We start from the raw sequence: 18,430 nt of genomic DNA, 5'->3' as shown, positions 1-18,430 counted from the left end.
GTTTTGGGCTGACCCTTCTGCTCACACTTTAACCACAGAGTGTTTGTTTTAATGATATCACCTTAAGACATGCATTATGATGAATGATGCTGCTAAGCTATGTTATATTGATGTCGTCGTGATGAGTGCACTGGTCTGGTCTGTGTGGGCAGTCGACTGTTATTGATCGGGGTCAGAGGGTGCCTGGACTCTGGACTCTGGAACTCAGCGGGTCAACTAAACAAAGTGGGAGGCTATTGATTAAATCTACACCCTAATGCATAGTGCACAGCCGTCATATGATTCTGTAAGCACAGAGCTCCCATGTGGGGTAAATTTCTGGTTCATACAATACAGTTAAAAAATGGAGTATCTGTTGAAATTGCGCCTTCTGTTTATCACAGGCAACACATTTTCATTAAGCCCTGAAGCTTAATAACACTGCTTTGATATGCCAGGCTTCTAATTGATATTGTGAACTATGCAGGCTGTTGAACTTGGATTCGACTGGAAATTCTCAGCACAGGAGTCCACTTATTTTGTTTCTGAAGTTTTCAGCCACATCCCATGGCCTTTATCTGGCATGGCAGTTATCTTGGAGATGGTTAAGTTGTACTGAAGTTGTGGTTAAAAGGGGGGGCTTAAAGAGACAGGAGCTAACACTGAGCCTCTCAGACAGAGGGGGAATACAGAGCTGCAGCACTGGACAGTATGAGAAAACTGCTGTGTTTTTTTTTTCAGCGCTGCAGCATGTCAATCTATTCTAGTAGTGACCCGAAATAAAATTATGAACCTGAAAATGAGCATCTCCTTTAAATCCATGGAACAAAAACCTTTCCCAGTGTGAATTCACAGACACGAGGTTAAAAACAAATCAATAACACCAAGAGGCTGATGATCTCATACTAACTAACTACAGGTATATGTCTATTGCAGGAGTGCAATGTATCAGGCAGATATTGCATACGTAACATGGGCTCTCCACACACACGCAGTGCCTGTTTTGTAGTTTGAAGAGTTCCATGGAAGCATAATCCTCTAAAAAAAGCAACATTTGCTGCTGCTTTTATTATTTCTTTAATACAGTGGAAATTAATGTTTAATTTAGTATAGTGTTCATGCTCAGGCATAAGAGACACTTTTGGCAAAATCATGCACCAGTGTTCTTAATTTCCCGCTTTTCTCTCACACTGGCCTTCTCAATTGCTGTGCAGTTGCTATGGCAACCCTCATTTCTCGTCCCCCTCTCTCGGAGCTCACAAAGCAGCCTCCCTAAACCTTAATGAATGATGCAAAGTTGTTTCCCTCTTAAACACAATTATAAGCTGCGAATAATTTTCCTTTCAAACGCCGTCACACTGAATTGATTGCATGAAGGCCTCTTGCATGCCCGCGTACTCAAACAGAAATAATAACGGACGGTGGTGCGAGGCTGTGTCGGTGAAATGGATGGTATTTCCATGTGAGGATTAGTGTTATTGATTAGTTTATAATCCCTGTGTGTTGAGCATTTGAAAAAAAAAAAAAAGTAGTCGGATGTTTCATGCAGCGTCCTCAATAAACCTACCACAGGCCATGTGTTCATATATAAGACAAATACGTATAAGGTTGATGGATTGTGAAATTACCCACAGTTTGTTTATGAATTAGATTCATGTAATTACATGATATGCATCACGAGCTAGTGTGGTTACTCCAGTCTTAAGGATAATATATTTGGAGTTACTCAGTGCTTTTTGTAAGGTGGCCCAGAGGTGCAAATCACAAAACACAACCGCAAATAGAAAAACCCAAACACGAATAGAAACCAACAACACATTTGCAGTTGGGTTTTTCTGTTTGCAGTTTTGATTTGCACTTCAGGGCCACCAGACTTTTGTCTGAGCTGACGTGCAGTAACAACAGGTGGAAACTGTTTAAAATGCATCCACTATTTTCCATTCAACTGGTAGGTAAGCCGAAGCTGATGGAATCTCTACACTACAGTGTGAAGTCCATTATCATGCATTAATGGAAACCCACTGTCAGATCATATCTGTGTCACCCCAGGCCACCCAGCGATCCATGGCATGTGTCATCACCCTGACTTATGGGCTCGGTGAGTAGAAGAGACTGTGTTTGTCGTTTTCTTTGATCTGATCTGCAGCCGGGCGCAAAAGGCATTTTGTTATTCTTTCTCGAAAGGCATCCGTATCGTCATTTCTTATATGAGAAGAAAGCAATATCGAGTGTGTAATCTCATCAACAAGTGCGTGAAAAAAATCAAACAAGGCCGTCCTCCACCCTTACACATGACAGGAGAAGTGGAAATAAAGTAAATATGGTGCACAGTCAATTTTATTGATGTACAGACCAGTAAATAACCTTTATCAGGAGTAGCATTCAAGAAAGGAGTTCTTCACCACAGTATATCAGGAGTGCAAGGACCATTAGCTGCTCTGTACCATGAATATTATGCAGATCTGTCCTTCACTGCTGAATCCATCTTCAAACATCCAGCAAACAAACACGTTAAGTGAAGGAAAACAGTCCACAGCATAGGTTTGAAGAAGTATACAGAAAGCTATTTTTTCATAAACATAACCTTTCCTCCATTACAATAAATATTTTATTTGACTAAATCTACAAAAAACATAGTCTCAAGCTCTAAAACCATATCTAATATACCTGGAGTATTTACCTGGAATATAAATGAATTCATGTGGATGTGGGCGTGTGACGACATTGAGTAACGCAGTGCATGTTCACAGTTTGTAGGCTTACCTATACACTTGCTCATAATTGGCCGATATACTTTTACAAACTCATATTGAATAAATTATTGTAGCATGAAAAGGAAAATGTGCGACTTTTAAAACATCTGAATAAACTTACATTGACTTCAAGTGACATCCGTTGTCCATGAATATGATTTATAATACACTTAGAGATAAAGGAAACAACGAGAAGTACCTTTGGGTGTCTGTCCGGCCACAGGTAGAAAAGATCAAACGGTGCGTTCGTCTTAAACAAGAGGAGATGCTTGAAAAAATAGAGAAGCACTGCACTTCACCCCACCAAATCTTTGATATCTAAGGCCTCAGGTATTTCATAAAAATTCAGTATCCAATTCCAGATTTTCATCTGCTTTATTCACGCTCGTGCCTGAAATGTGTGCTGCTGCCTAATGTCCGAAGGATGTGCTCTCCCTGCCTGTAGATTTTATACTTTTGCTGCTTAATTTTGTATAAACAGAGAGCCGGTGCCGCGACAATAGTACAATATAAAACATCCCCAAACATCCTCAATAAGAAATACCCTTTTGACAATCACAAAAAGTCTTTGAGGGTCTGACTAAGCTACCGTACGGTTACAAATCCAAATGGAATGTTTCTTTGTACCTTGTTTGACGTCAAGGCAGGATTGAATTAAAAAAAACAACAAATTGGTCCATCTTCTCCAGCATGTTTCTAAGCCTTGAGTTAAAACCATTTTCCCAGATTTGTCAGGAATTATTATGCAGCAGTACAACAACAACAAAAAAGCATCTGTGTCTCAAGAGCTGTTCACGTTATCAGAACATTACTGTATGAGGCATGAACATTATACATTATCCCTGAAAGAACACCGCCATCATCGCCATGGTGCCTCTCAATGCACAGTCTCCCACGTCACCTCGCTGTGCTTTCCGAGCATTTCTCAATCTGAGAAATGAAGAATAAATAATGTTTGTCGACGGTAGAAGTCTTTTACTTGCTGTGGATGTCCTCGTGCCTGATGATCTTGTAGGTGACCCAGTAGAAGACGTTGAAGATGAGGAATGCCAGAGGAAAGGCCGCCCTGGAGATAGTGTCTATCCTCTTGGCTCTGTCCACAAACTTCTTCCTCATGGTGTCTATGTCTTTGGGGACTGATGGTTGAGGGTTCGGAGCTGGAGCAGCGTTCTTAACAGCTGAGCCGTCTTTCGTTGGCAGACACTGGCTCATGTTGTAGCCAGCAAAATTAAAGCGGCCTTCACGCATGTCATCATCCTGGAAAACAAACATGCACATGTGGACAGAGTGAATGTACTCAGTCTTTTTAAAAGGCCACAGCCCAGTGTTGTAGCACAGTGAACTAACACGAGCATCAATCATGAGTATTTACAAACACAAATCCAAGATTATCCCAAGATAACCTGGTGCCCTTCAATGATAAAACATGTAGAACAACTGTTTAAGGGATGAATCTTAAAGGTCCAGTGTGTAGAATTTAGTGACATCTAGCGATTAGGTTGCAAACTGCAACCAACTTAATTCCCCCCACTTCACCTGCCTACTGTGACTGATTACTGACTGCCTACTGAATCCCTCCACTGTTGCACTTCCTGAGGGTTCTTCATTTTTTCCCCCATTAAAGGTTTTGCACCCTTTAAGGCAAATTTGTGATTTTGGGCTAAATATGTAAAATTAACCTGACTTGACAATTCATCCTGAGGGGTACATGAATGTTCGTACCAATTTTCATTGACCATAGTGGAGCTAAAGGGGGATTCAGAGAATCACCATAGTCATTAGGATTAATCCTCTGGGGACCATGAATCTCATTCAAAATCTGATGACAATCCAGTCTGGATGAAAGTGGTCCCGTTTATTTAAAGCTCCTGTTCTTAAGAGAAGAGTGTCATTCCCAACTCGTCAAGCTGACCTTCTGACATTGGCATCCCTGGAGCCACACCACTAGTGAGTATAAAAAGTTTGAAAACCAAGCAGCAACCTTGTAAAGACTTTGAAAGCCTACCTTGTGATTCCTCCTTTGTCTTCGCCTCAGGCGAAGGAACTCTTTCTGTTGCCTGGAGACAAAATTAACCCCAGCATATTCTAGCAATGCAGCAAATACAAAGAGCAGACACACAGCCATCCAGATATCAATGGCTTTCACGTAAGAGACCTGGGAGAGAAAACAGATTTCCTTTGTTAGATCCTCAAAGGTGAAAGCATCAGCTAACAGTTGAAATGCAGTGTGAATTTGTGCTCTGACTTGAAATATTAGTGGATATTTTTTTTACCCTTCTGTATTCAGTTTGAGTCTGAGATCTATAAAATTGTGAACTGCTTTTCTCCCTTTATCTGGCTCATTATGTTAACTGGGACTAAATCACCATAATTATCAGAGGTAATGTTTGGAAACAAAGGTATCAGAGCTGCCAGTAGACTCAGTGATTGCACAGCCATAAACAGTGGGGGAGTAATACCTGCCTTAATTATCAATAGAAAGAGAGCTGTAGTACTAGTTTGTATCTTTAACACTGGTTTAGGTCTGTTTCCTTTGAGAAAGTGGGGATGAAGTTGAAAGCCTGCTGTGCTCATCAGTGTGAACACCTGACAGCTGATTAGCATGTGGAGAAAACAACTCAGCTTTTTGAGGGGACTTAAGGCGTCGTGAGTTATTGTTTTTTTCGGATCTCAAAGGCTTCTCTTTAAATATTTATCAGTATACGCCTTTTATGTAGGAATCTCTGACGTGACCGAGAACTCTTTGCAGTGCTCATGTGCAGACTAATGTATAGAGAGTGATTGATCATCAAGATCTGGCTCTCCGTGCCTGTAGTACCCTTCACAACATGTGCATGGCAATTTACCCTGATTGGAAATAAGCTACCACTGACTACCGCAGCTGCCTGTAATGTATACATGATTAAGATGACAACATCTTCATCGCGGTAAAAAAAAAGAAATGTTGAAGCTGTGAATTGCAGCAATCAGGTTAAAAGAGCTGCACAGTTATAGTCTAATCATCTCTGAAATAATGTGATTATTATTCACTGGAGTAATACAGTGGCCTTCATATAATAGATATTTGAAAGAGACAGAACTGTTTATCTTTCTAAGTACTTCAAACAGTCAGCAGTGAACTATCCTTTAATTCATTGCTGGCTCCTTCATTGTTTGGATTGTTAATTTGTTTTTATATTTGCCTGGTTCTTACAAATCTGTTCTCTGTCTACAATAGCTGCAGTGTTTTGCTGCTATGCCATTCTGTTGGGTCTTTAGTCCCTCATAGATAAAAATAAAGACCTTTTAATTAATCATCAGTGCACAGTATCACACAGGGCTAAACGAAATAATTTGCTTATGTACATGTATTACATTTCAAATATGTGTGTATGTGTATATCTAGATATATCTTCCAGCAATGAAATTATTACATGAAGGGGACACAACTTTTTATTTTATTTTTATATGTTTTTGTGCTCGCAGAATCTGTTAAAGGTCCCATATTATGCTAATTTTCTATTTCAAATGTTTACGTTACACATTGCTGCAGCACCTCTATTCACCCTCTATCTAAACGTTCAGTTTCAGTGCCTGTCTCTTTAAGAGATGAGATTCCCATAGTATACACCCACCAACAGTCCGAGCAGAGTCAGCTAATATGACCGCCTGCTAGCTGCACTACTAACTCAGCTTAGAAACTAGCAGCAGCTACATTTAGCTGCAATTAGAAGCTATGTTTAATTATTCTGTCATAATTCATGTCCTTTTGCTTCCTCCTAATCCCTAAAATTTGTGTTTTTCCTGTTAATTCCTTTAAATGCATACAATCATTGGTGCCTGCTCTGTGTCTTTGCAAAAAGTTCCACCAGTGGAAGTGTTTATGTTACTTTACATGATGGGGACATAAAGATGTGTATATGTTGATATGTATTAGACCTGCAAATGTAGGACTTATGCTGCTGAGCGAACTAAACCAGGTTCACCTTTGGAAGAGAAGCTCTGGAGCCGGAGCTTTGGGTGGTCATGGTAAGCACAGTGGTGATGCCCAGCGCCACTCTGGCAGGAGCAGCATCCATATTGATCCAGAAAGAAACCCATGAGAGGATGACGATGAGGAGGGACGGAATGTACATCTGGATCAGGTAGTATCCCATCTGTCTCTCCAGATGAAAGTTAACTTCTATACAGGTGAATTTACCTGTCCAACAGCGAGAAACACAAATCAGCTCCCAAACCAGGTGTCACGTGGTAAAACAACAACACGTTTCCGTGTGTGTGTGTGTGTTCTGACCAGTGTTGTAGTGTTTTGTGCAGTAGCCCAGCTCCTTCTCTTCCCTCATGATGAACTGTGGCAGTGTGAGCCCATCTGACACCTGCACTGCACCGTTCTCCAGCCACTCAAAGACCAAGTCATTCATCGTGTAGCCAACTAGAGACAGAAGAGAACAGAAGAGTCAAAATTTAGATAAACAGTCGATACTCACTTTTGAAAGAGCAGCGACAAAACTGAGAAAAAAATCCAATGCTTACAACTTTCCAGTTGCATCGTACAAGTTTGGACGTCCATCGGAAAGTTCTTCAGATCCATCGGGCATGACAGGATGAGAGTCAACCTACAATTAAAGACAAAGTCATTCAGTAAGATGAATTAAGCGGACTACACCAATGAAGGTATGTTATTTGAAGAAATATACTTTGAACTTGTGAGTCGACACATGAATTTGCTTGAAAAATGAAACCACAGTTGGTACTTTTTTGGGGTATTATCTCTGTATTGTGTGCTTCTGTCTCCTGTGTGATAGCCTCTGACATACAGTATCATGTAGGATTCCCTTCAGCAGGTTCCTATCACACTTTCATTACTGCAACTTATTGTCTCTGTGATGCATTGTGGTCTGCGGTCCTCCCGCTCTGTCATTTCTCTCATGAATGGTGTGAACGGCTAACCACCTTTCATCTCTCCTGTTGACCCACTCTGCCTCCACACCTGAGCACTGCTCAGCCCCAGGCAGCTACCTAAATGGACTCGAAATCGATTTGCTTTATATCGCATCATTGCAGAGAAAATTGAATGCTGTGCGTGATTGAAGTTGTATTGAAATGAAATGAAACATATTTTCATATCTTGTACTGAGTTTTGCTCAAATTTTGGGCTGATAGGCCTTTATAGTGTAATTCATCCTGACTGGGTTGCACGTAGAGTTAGGTACTGTTCGCATTTGATCTGATATCTGGTATCAAAAATGGAAAACCTGATGGAATATCAGCACAGTACTGGACAATACAGAAAAATATAAATAACTGTCATAAGGAACAACATTATTAACAAGCAGTAGAGGGCAGCAATACACTTGCAAAAGAAGAAGAAACACTCATATTGTCTGTTATGTTGTTGTCACCACAGCAGTGCTTGCATACTATAATATTTCCCCTTAAAAAGTATGCAATTCAGGTTTCATACTAAGGTTTAGCATACTAAACAGCATGTTGCTAAGAATTTCAAAGGAGGAGCGGAGTCAACTCTGCGAACGAGCTAAGCGCTGGGTACAGGCATGCTAACGTCCGCTGCATATGCTGCAGTTGACCTGGCTATGAAACAGTCTTGGCTTTTAGACATGTTTTATGTTTGCTTTCTCAGGTGTTACACATTGCAGCGAGTATTTCTTTCTCCCTATAACGCTACTCTAAAGATGCGCTTTCAGGCTCCAAAATTTGGCACAGATTGATTTAATGTGACTCAGTACTCGGTAGTACCGATGTAATTCAGTCGGTACCCATAATATTCTACTGAAAATGTTCTTTTGCCTCAAGACGCACAATCTTTCACATAAATAACAAATCACAACATTTGGGGGTCCAGTGTGATGGATTTTGTATTATCTAGTGATAAGGTTGCAGATTGTAACCAACCGAATAGCCCTCACCTCACCCTTCCCTACATGTGAAAAAAAACACAAAAGACCTTCTTCAGCCAGTGTTTGCTTTGTCTGATCTAGGCTACTGTAGAAATGTGATGGCTCAACATGGCGTGGAAGAGGACCTGCTCCCTCTATAGATAAAAGGCTCAACACAACGATTATTAGTCTCAAGTGATTATACACCACTGAAAACATAATTATGAATTTTATATTCCATTTCTGGCAATATATCTCCCTAAATCTTACACACTGGACCTTTAACTGAACAACAAAACGAATAATACAATATATATTACATCATCCATTATGAATAAGTGGTTGCTGTGTAATCAATTTAATCCCTCCCTTTAACATTCAATGCTCAGTTCACGCAGGAGCACTGAGACCTACATAGAACCATAACTCTGCTTCAACAATTTGACAGGCTGAGGCTGTGGGACTCTAAATCTTCTGTTTGATGGTAAAAGCTGATATTCTTCAAATGAAACATGAGCGGGGTCGGATGTAATATAACCAGCAAGAGACAACATTATAAAGTACACCAAGCTTGAGAACTTGACTCAAGCGTTTGACCCACAATCTCTATGCATGCGGAGGGACCAACGTGAAGAGGGACTCTCATTTGTATCTTTGCTTCGGATTCTCAACAATGCTCCTGAGATTAGCTTGCCCTCTTGCAATCCGTGTTCCTTTATTAAAAATCTACATTGCACATGGGGATGTACTGTAGTTCAGTCAATTATGCCATTTCAAAGGGGTGATTGTAATGAGATAAAATCCATTTTTAACTGCATCTCTTCAGATTGAAGGTCTTTGATGTTTGAGAGGAAATGTAAGAAAAGCAATAAGTGAGCATGTCCTGAGGTGATTTATGCATGAGCATTTGGTTCTCTACAGTAGTACTCAGTACTGTTAACCACCTAAGCCACAGACCTACAGAGGCAGATGGTCTTTTGTCTGACCAACAGTTCAAAGCCCAAAGATCTTCAGTTTGCTATCATAGAAGATGTAGAAAACAAGAATATAGTCACATCAAGTCACAAGCTAGAAGCAGAAAAAAGTGGACAGCATATCACCAGAGAAGCTGCTAACAACTGCTTTTACACCCTTTACTGTAGCTATCTACAGAATTAGGTACTAAGCAGACTGAGTCTGCCCCAAGAGTACTGAATTCAGAAGATGTATGGTTGTATCTTTCTGTTTATAAGGAAAATAGGTTTAAGAATATTATTTCATGTATTTATTAAGAAAGCTGAGAGAGCTTGTGAATCATATTGAACTTGCTGCTTGTATACATCTCCCAGCTGAAACTACTACCTCTTTCTTTCTTTAATTAATTCTTTTTTTAAATTCTGTTGGTGACAACATCTCGTACAACACGTCACCTGATGCTGTAGAGGACAGTCCCATCCTTGAAGATCCGCAGCAGCTTGTTGTCTGTGGTGACATCATGGAAGTTGGCTCCTTTCTCGTTGGCAAAGAAGAGGTCAGGCTTCCATATGGAGTCCAACATGGACGGGTCCAGGTCGAGGGAGGAATCGGGGTATTTACTATACGCCAGCCGAGGGTCATTCCACTTCTGCCGCAGGAAGATGTTCACTCTGTAATCCTGCGGAGACGACAAGTGGCTTTGACATTTTGTTGAGCGGTGATTGGAATTATGATAAAGGTATTGATTTTCAATACTGTAAATATGTTATTTAATATTCAATATAACCTCTTTTTAATGAGGTAGATAGGAAAATTGTATTGTTAAATGATGTCTGATTGAAATAAATAGCAAAGAAGCATCTATATCTACTGTATACCTCTACATTTATTTGACAGCTTTGTAGATTGCTTTTACAAACACAACATATAATCAGCTTTAAAAATATGATTCTACAGATCTACAGAGCAGTATAAAAAAGTAGCAAAAATGTTTTCCACTTTCACTTTCAACTGCATGTTTAAAGGTGCAATATGTAATAATTGTAATCACTGCTGCTACATAGAGCCGTTACCTAGTATGCTCAATTAACCGTGCAGCTAGCAGTCGAATTAGCTGCCTGGACTCGTAACTCAGAGCACCAGGGGGTTGTTGGTGTTGTTTACTTGAAGTAAACCTCACCTCTTGAGTTACAAACTGGCTAAGTTAGCATGCTAACTTCCATAGATATATCTGCAACACAATACATATGTCTTTGAGATGAAGCCCAAACTGTTATTTCTTTACATTCTGTTGATAATTTAATGTAAATTTTGACTATTTCAAACTAACATTCTTACATATTGCACCTTAATATTTATACAATAACATAATATACAATGATGCTCTGGAAGAGACCAATCAGTACTTTTACTTTTGATTATTTAAGTACATTTTACTGCCAGTACTTAGCTAATACCAATGATTTTCTTGTTAAATTCATATTGTCACATTCACTCAATCACAACTGCAATAATACAAAATATGATCAAAAACAATCCTGTAATATAATATAAAAAAAAACAACATATGACAAATAATAAAATGGATGATGAGCAAAAAAATTAATTCCAATGCACACCCGGGGAAATCTACATCATCCAACATCATCTAGGTGGCAGTTTAATCTGTTCACATGACCAATTTGATGATTATCAATGATTGCAATTTGCAAAACACTGACCGTATCATAACTTTTCTTAATAATCATGATTTGTTAAGAACCATTATAGACACTAAAGATGGATTTATAAGATGAGACATCTTAAAATCTGACAGTGTGCAGTTAGTGGTAAACTGGAGTGCCACAAAGCTCAGTTGCTCAAAGTAATTGATATGTCATGATGATGAGAGATCCTTATGTTGTTTGACATTTCATCAGCATATTGGCGGTTCCAAATATTTGCGTGCATGTCTAAAGCTGTGTAATTCCCTGGCAATCTCATGAGCTCCGGCTCCTGCGCAAATAAACATCCTTCATTTAAGATTTAAGTAGTTATTATCACTCATTATGAAGGCTTTGATCAGGATGAGTTTCACTGCAGCCTTGTAGGTTGTTGGATGCCTTCACACATTATACATTGTAAATCAGCTTGTTGAAAAACCCAGCCCCCCACCCACAGCTGGCTGCGCTTTAAGTGAGTTATCATTAGGGTTTTATTGTATGAATTATTTAATCTGAGGTAACATGTGTATGAGGGAAGAAGGCACTACTTATTTACATAAACAGGCTCTCCTGGGCCCGCCAATACACTCTTTGATGGCAAAAACAACGTATTTTGGTGAATGCATAACACAGCAATGATAAAGGTTTAAAAAAGGAAGGTTAGGTAAGAAAAAAACAGGATGATTCAGTCTTAATTTAACCCCTTAACGCTCGACTCACCATTGTAGTTTCTGCTATAGAACCAAAGCTGTTGATAAATATGTTGCAGGTAACATTAACTGGTGGACCTGCAGGTTGAGGGATAGATAACACATCGACACATTTGAGAAATCAGCCAGAGAAAGAAATGCCAGAGGAACTCACCATGGTTGTCTCTGTGACAGAGCCGAAACTGTTGATAAAAATATTGCATGTAACGTTTACGGGAGGACCTGTGAAATGGAATGACAATGACATGACAGGATAAAGCCTTAAACCATATCATCAAGGACGACTGGTTTTGGAACGAGTAGAGATGTTTCATCAGGAAATTTGGAGTTCACAAGCAGCTGTTTCACTGTGTGTGTCAACATGCATTAATACCAACAAGCACTGTTTCCGTTTTTTTGTTGTTGTTTTTTTATCATTTCATAGGAGCTCCAGGAGTAGATGGTGACATGTTGCATGCTTTGTTTGAACCAGAGGCAAAAGTTCACCAAAAACATGAGAGAACCCACGAAATAATGTTTCCTAAATTTTGCTGGAAGTTGTTAAAATCCAGTTACATTCAATCTAAATGTAATTATCTTTCAAACTGTGTCAGCTTTTCGTAATCTTTGATGATCACTTGTATGGTGATCTTTTGTGGTTAACATACTGGAAACCCATCTTTCTCTATGTCTTTACAGATTCAGCAAAGGATGCATGCACACACAGACAAATGCATGCACACACACAAACAGCAATATAGAGCTGCAACAATTAGACAAATGACGGATTGATCAACAGTAAATGAATCAACTATTTTGATAAGTAGTCACTACAGAACAAATGAGAAATGAGTTAGAAACAAACTGCTCATTAGTCACTAGTTGATGAGTAACTCCTAAGCCAATTTTGAGTAGCTAATGATTAGTTAATGATTAGTTAATTAAGAAATAATAATAATAATAATAAGAAATGAGTGAGGAATGAATGAGGAATAAAAGTGAAAATGAGACTTGTTAACTAACAGACAGGTACTAATGAAGTAATGATTAATTCCTCAGTAACCGGTCAGTTTAATGCACGACTTTACTTGACGGGACACAAAAAGGGTAAGCTATGATAAGATGATGGTGAAGTAATGAGGGACTAATTAGAAACTACCCAATATTATGTATCAAGCAGTAACTAATGTTTAAGTAATAAGTACTAAGTAAGTTTTGCCCTGTCACCTGCTGGTTCAAGGTTAATCAGGAGCCTCTCGTGAAGAAAGCTTTCGTATGATCGATTCAGAAATACTCATAAACTAATTATTACTTCATGATATATCAATTTAGGATCTCCCATTCTGTTCTCTAGTAACTCATCATTATTTATGATGTAGTCATCCATTAGGAGGTTATTATGGAAGTGATTATTATCAATTAATCAATTAATAAGTTGTTCTCGATTCATTCCTCACTCGTTTCTTCATTAATGAATCATTAACTTAATCCTTAGCTACTCTAATAAAAGGATTAGGAGTTACTCATTAACAAATAGTTAATTAGCAGATAGTTTCCCATTTGTTCCATGGTAACTATATTTTGTGTCCCTTATGCTAAGATGTTACCAACAATCAATTAATCATTCAAAATGCCATAAACAATCCACTGGTTCCAGTTTCTGTGATATTAAAGCTGCTTTAAGTGGTTTTTAAAAAAAAATTAAATAAGTGTTAAATACCTCTATATTCCGACAGTAATCACTGTTGTTTGGTCAGTAACCCATGTCTCTCCTCCCCTGGCTCATGCAGTAAAAGAAAAAAGGAATTTTCTGCTATCCCTGCCCACTTTATCCAATCAGGACAGAGACCTCTAGAAAGAGGCGGTCCTGTCTGCTCCTGAACGCGCAGAGAGCAGGACCCTCCTGTTTGCTGTTAAGTCTGGCAATTACGGCTGTACAGTCATGTGGTGACACAGAGAAGAGGGAGGGGATTGCCAACTGCAAAACAGTTAGCTAAAACAGCGACAACACTTACAGCAGCTTTAAGCTAAATATACTGTATTTGGGCATTGGTCTGTTGGCTGTTTGATTAGGACAGAATTGGGTTTTCATGATATTTTTTGTACTTGCCGATTAATCAATCAATTGAGAAAGTAATCTACACATTATTTGATTATGAAAATACTTGTCAGTTGCAGCCCGGCGGTAATTTGTTAGTATATCAGAGCATTCTCCATCCAACTCTGTGAGTAAAAAGTACCCAGCATGCTCTAATGAGTAGTGTCATTTTTACTCCACAGAGTGGCCTGAACTGAAATCTCGTTGCCAGGCTTGGGAGGTTTGTGCCATTTAAAGTCACAGCAAATCTGTTTCCACTGTCTGATAAGTGAAGTTGTAAGCCCTTCCCAGTGCCCTTCCCCTGTGCTTTCCTCATCAATACTGCATGGCACTCGGTATTAATATTTGCCTCGGTTTGTCGTCAGGTAGCTACATTTAACAGCAGAGGCAGAAAAACAAAGCATCCTCATAACCAACTCAGCACGGAAAATCTAGGTCAGCCTTCAGAAATACAGTTCAACACTCTCTTCAAAGTACGACAAGCAGGTTTGCAACCGAAAATCATCTGTTTACATCGCAGTGGGTTCGTGCAAAAGTGTTTGTTTTCTCGCTGTGTGCCAGACAAGAAGCTTTATCTACCCTAAAATACAGAGAGACTACAACTCATGCCCTCTTTATTAGCTAGAAACAGCTGCCACCACTTCATCCCCCCTCTTGCTGGTGTTAAACAGGCTGCCCATCTCCCATCTTAAGTCCATTTCAGCAATCTTGTCCACATTTCTCCCAGATGGAGAGGAAAGGATCTGGGCCATGTGTTTCTCAATCCTACCGATCAATCCCTGCGCTGCACCGTCTGGCTGCTTCAACCACTGGAATCCCCCAAACCCCAACAAATCCCAGCCCCACCTGACCCAGCCTGGAGTGGGCCTGAGCCCCCAGCGGGGCCGGCCCTCTTCCTCCTCACTCAGCTCGGTTCCAGTGACAGATGCTGTGTCTGTCCCCGGCATCACAGCAACAACAACAGAGGAAGTCGGTAGCCTGCAGCCTTGCCACGGGGGCACCATCCATCATTTGGCCTGTCATGGTGGCATCCCTGTCTGCAACTGTGACTGTGACATCTACAAGCCCCTTTTTTTGGTTTAATGGAGATTCTGTCTGACATAATTTGACCAAATGAAAACGAGCGTGCAATGTCAGAACGAAGGGTTAGTTAATGATTTCACTCAAGCCAGGATAACCATGTTACTGTCAAGAGAAGTGATCGATTGCTCTTATCAAAGGACATCACATAACAGTCAGTGGATCTCCAGATAAGCAATGATGCCAAAGTCTGGTGCGCTTACAGTAGCAATGTGAGCGTAAAGGTGGTGTTTTGAGTGTAACATGAGGTGTGTGAAGATTTCAAAGAGACAGTCATAAACAAACCTTTAAAATTCGGTCGTATGCGTGCGTCATACCCGGACGTGCGACCCATGAGGGAGTCCAGAAAGTCTGATGGAGACAGGTTGGAGGATGATCTGGAATCGTGCTCCTTGGCATCCACAACTCTGGAACACACCACACACAGAGAGAGAGAGAGAAAATCACTTTATAAGTGAGCAGTAGTGGCTGAACACCAGGAGTTAAAGCTTATCTGTCGCCTAGCAGCTGCCTACTGGGCAAGCACAGGGAAACTAGAAAATGCGTTACAGAGCACACACACACGTATCAGACGGATCTGGTGTGATTTCGACGTCGTGGGCTTCTCGGGAGCTGTATTTCTCTCCCATCATGCCAGATTGCTGCACAATTATCACAGCATGCTGTCATGCAACATTAAAGGGGTGTTGTAATGATGCCGCGAGAGAAAAGCAACAAGATTATTACGTGCGTAAATGCATGTATTGGAAGATTATTTTAGAGGGCAAAATTTGGATGAAAACGATTAAAAACAGTTGAAAAAAACAGGGTAACTTTCATCAGATGTAATCACAGCAGCACTCGAGCAATTACCAACTTATCTGTGCAGAAAAAAAGCAGTTACCAAATCCTGTTCTTCCCTTAATGAAGCATATGTTTAATAATTCTCATAAGTTTAAAAGGAGAAATGATTTTGTTCTAAAAATCAATGTCCTTGGCGAATAACTCGGCCTACCTGAAGTTGTTTGTCTCCATGAAATACGTGAATAAAGCTGCCAAAACCTTAATGAAGGAGCGATTCATTCCTGGTGGGTTTCCCATGTGCTCACTTTTTTATTTCTCCCATATGTTTACATTGGTCAAACACATAATCCAAATCGGGGCGCCGCTTTCTTCCTGACCAATAAGTCGTGGGCGTTTGGCTGCTCTTGTGGCACACAAAAATACAGGAGACATTCCTCAACGCGGCCACGGATCATAGTTTAGTTTCACGAAACTCTGACTCCCAAAAACAGATTCGTCGGCGCGGAGCTGCGGGGAAACATCAGCGCTGTGGTGTGGACAGACGCGCCGAGATGGTTAAAACTCCAAAACGCGTCGGCTGGGAGCTCTCCGCTCGTCCGCTGCGCTCAGATCTCACAGGAGACGAACCCCCCGCTGGCCCGTGTGGTGACTTGTGAAGTGAAATCTGTCTCTTCAGGTGGAGGACGATCCTCTGTTGAGGAATGGGAGTGGAACGCCTTTTCTCATTTCAGCACTTGGACAGCTCCCGGCTCCGTTACGCGCAAGCGCAAGGCTTAAAAGTGGTGAACGTGAGTTGGTTTTCAATAAGTCCAATAAACGAGGGAGGTAATCACGAGAAACACAATCAAACATTGTCTTCGGTGCGCGTTACGTAACGAAAGGTGCCAGTTTGAAATGTTACAGCTTTTTTTTTTTTGTCACATGAGAGTGCGCGCAGCTGCGCACCCGGATCAACTGGATTGAGGAACGTTTCATGTTTTCCAGTGGTTTGATTGAGTGCAATTAATAATTTGAGTGGAAATCCTGGAGTGTAAATATGACACTTTTAATGAGGCACAACTAGAATCAGTCAGAGATGCAGAACAGCTGAAAAACAGATTTATTCCATGCGTGTTAAACGTCAGGTTGACTGGGTTTCTCTGACATCATCATTGGCTGTATTTTTACGTACGCACTGTGCCTTTTTTTGGGTTCCCATCCTCGCCTGTTTAGTGCAACCTACATCCTCGCAGAGATATGAAAAGTGTAAACAAAGGACGCACCAGCGAGAAGCCGCTGGGAGAGTATTTGGTACTCCGGTTGCCCTGGAAACAGATTTCCGAGGCACATCATTGGAAATGCTGAAAGGTTGGCCTCCCAGAGCGAGACGGAGGAGAGCTGACTGACTGACAGACATACAGACAGAGACACAGACAGACGGAGAGGAGACGGCAGGAAATGTACTACAAGGCTGGCTGAAGCCCAAGGGTGGAGGAGAGGAGGTTTAGTAGGCCAGAATCACACATTGTTATTCAGTATATGCATATAAGCTGTTGCTGGTATTGATACAGATGCTGCATGGGAACCTGGCAGCGTGAGGATGTGAGTGGGCCGTGATGGACCACAGGCATGAATGACTCATTCCAGGCATGTGCTGCTGTGGAGGAAACAGCTAAACTTAGTGAGAGGAAAAAAGTAGTATTCATTCACATCAGGCTGAGTGTTGAGAGATTACTCTCTACTCATGACAGGCCTCAACGCTGTGACACGCCTGGGGCCATATTACACTTTAGTCTGACGCTTGGTTACTGACCAGCTTCCAGATCATCTCAGCCTGAGGACGAGTCATCCTTGTTCTCCTCCTCCTCCTGCTCCTCCAAATTACAAGTGTCACATTGTATCTCATGGTTGGAGATGTATGGCTTTGCTCTGGTGTGGGGATTTAACATTAGAGGTCTTGTGTTGTTACAGCATGTTCCGCTTCATGAATACTGCATGCCTTGTTTGAATTATTTACCAAAGGGCACATGGACTGAATGTCCATATTTAGTTTTTATTTATTAACAAAGAGAAACAAACAGCCTCAGCTTTAAAGGTGCACTATGTAGTTTTGGGGAAGAAGAAAAGGATCTTCTTTGGCTGATTTGTTTTAATGCCTAAACAAACAAAATGAACAAACTCTCTTTGCTTTCATGACTGAATAAACTGAATTAACAAACTGACCTTACAGTGATAGATAGGGTCTCTTTCCCCCTGTGTGGAGAAGCAGCACATGGTGCCAGTAGGAAGCACAGAATTGCACTGCTGTAAACAGAACCAGCAGGAAGACGTATTTTAGCCACCTAAAAGGTATCCATTATCCGCTACGTTTTGAACATTTTTTGACGGTTTACATTGCCGTCAAACAGCCTTTTGCTTTGGTGCTACATTCCGCTTGTGTGTAGGAATAAGGACGTTGTGCAGTTCAGGGAATGAAGTGCGAAAAAGGAAAAGGCTGTTTGACGGCGATGTAGCGCCAAGAATGTTCAAAACTTCA

At 40.7% G+C, this 18,430-nt stretch overlaps 1 protein-coding gene across 1 annotated transcript; it reads right to left on the bottom strand.

The window, feature by feature from the left end:
• Positions 1 to 2,289: 2,289 nt before the first annotated feature.
• Positions 2,290 to 16,810, bottom strand: glra2 (glycine receptor, alpha 2). Its single transcript, XM_084362124.1, has 9 exons — positions 16,127 to 16,810; positions 15,418 to 15,539; positions 11,986 to 12,053; positions 10,018 to 10,241; positions 7,245 to 7,327; positions 7,006 to 7,143; positions 6,698 to 6,912; positions 4,738 to 4,887; positions 2,290 to 3,989 (listed from the first exon to the last, which is right to left on the bottom strand). The coding sequence occupies exons 1-9, from the start codon at positions 16,210 to 16,212 to the stop codon at positions 3,708 to 3,710; spliced, it is 1,368 nt and encodes a 455-aa protein (XP_084218250.1). The 5' UTR covers positions 16,213 to 16,810; the 3' UTR covers positions 2,290 to 3,707.
• Positions 16,811 to 18,430: the final 1,620 nt, after the last annotated feature.

Source organism: Pagrus pagrus (assembly GCF_965226575.1).
Source record: "Pagrus pagrus genome assembly, chromosome: 9".
Classification (NCBI taxonomy): domain Eukaryota; kingdom Metazoa; phylum Chordata; class Actinopteri; order Spariformes; family Sparidae; genus Pagrus; species Pagrus pagrus.
The sequence above is the reverse complement of the archived record's forward strand: the minus strand, read 5'-3'. Positions and strand labels throughout refer to the sequence as shown.

What these genes read in the sequence shown, in the direction of transcription:
- glra2 (XM_084362124.1), bottom strand. Translation starts at nt 16,212, where the DNA reads ATGGGAAACCCACCAGGAATGAATCGCTCCTTCATTAAGGTTTTGGCA. An exon ending in CTATAGCAGAAACTACAATG is followed by an intron (nt 10,242 to 11,985) that starts GTGAGTCGAGCG and finishes TCGTCTCCGCAG; the next exon opens with GATTACAGAGTGAACATCTT. An exon ending in GACAAAGGAGGAATCACAAG is followed by an intron (nt 3,990 to 4,737) that starts GTAGGCTTTCAA and finishes TTTGTTTTCCAG; the next exon opens with GATGATGACATGCGTGAAGG.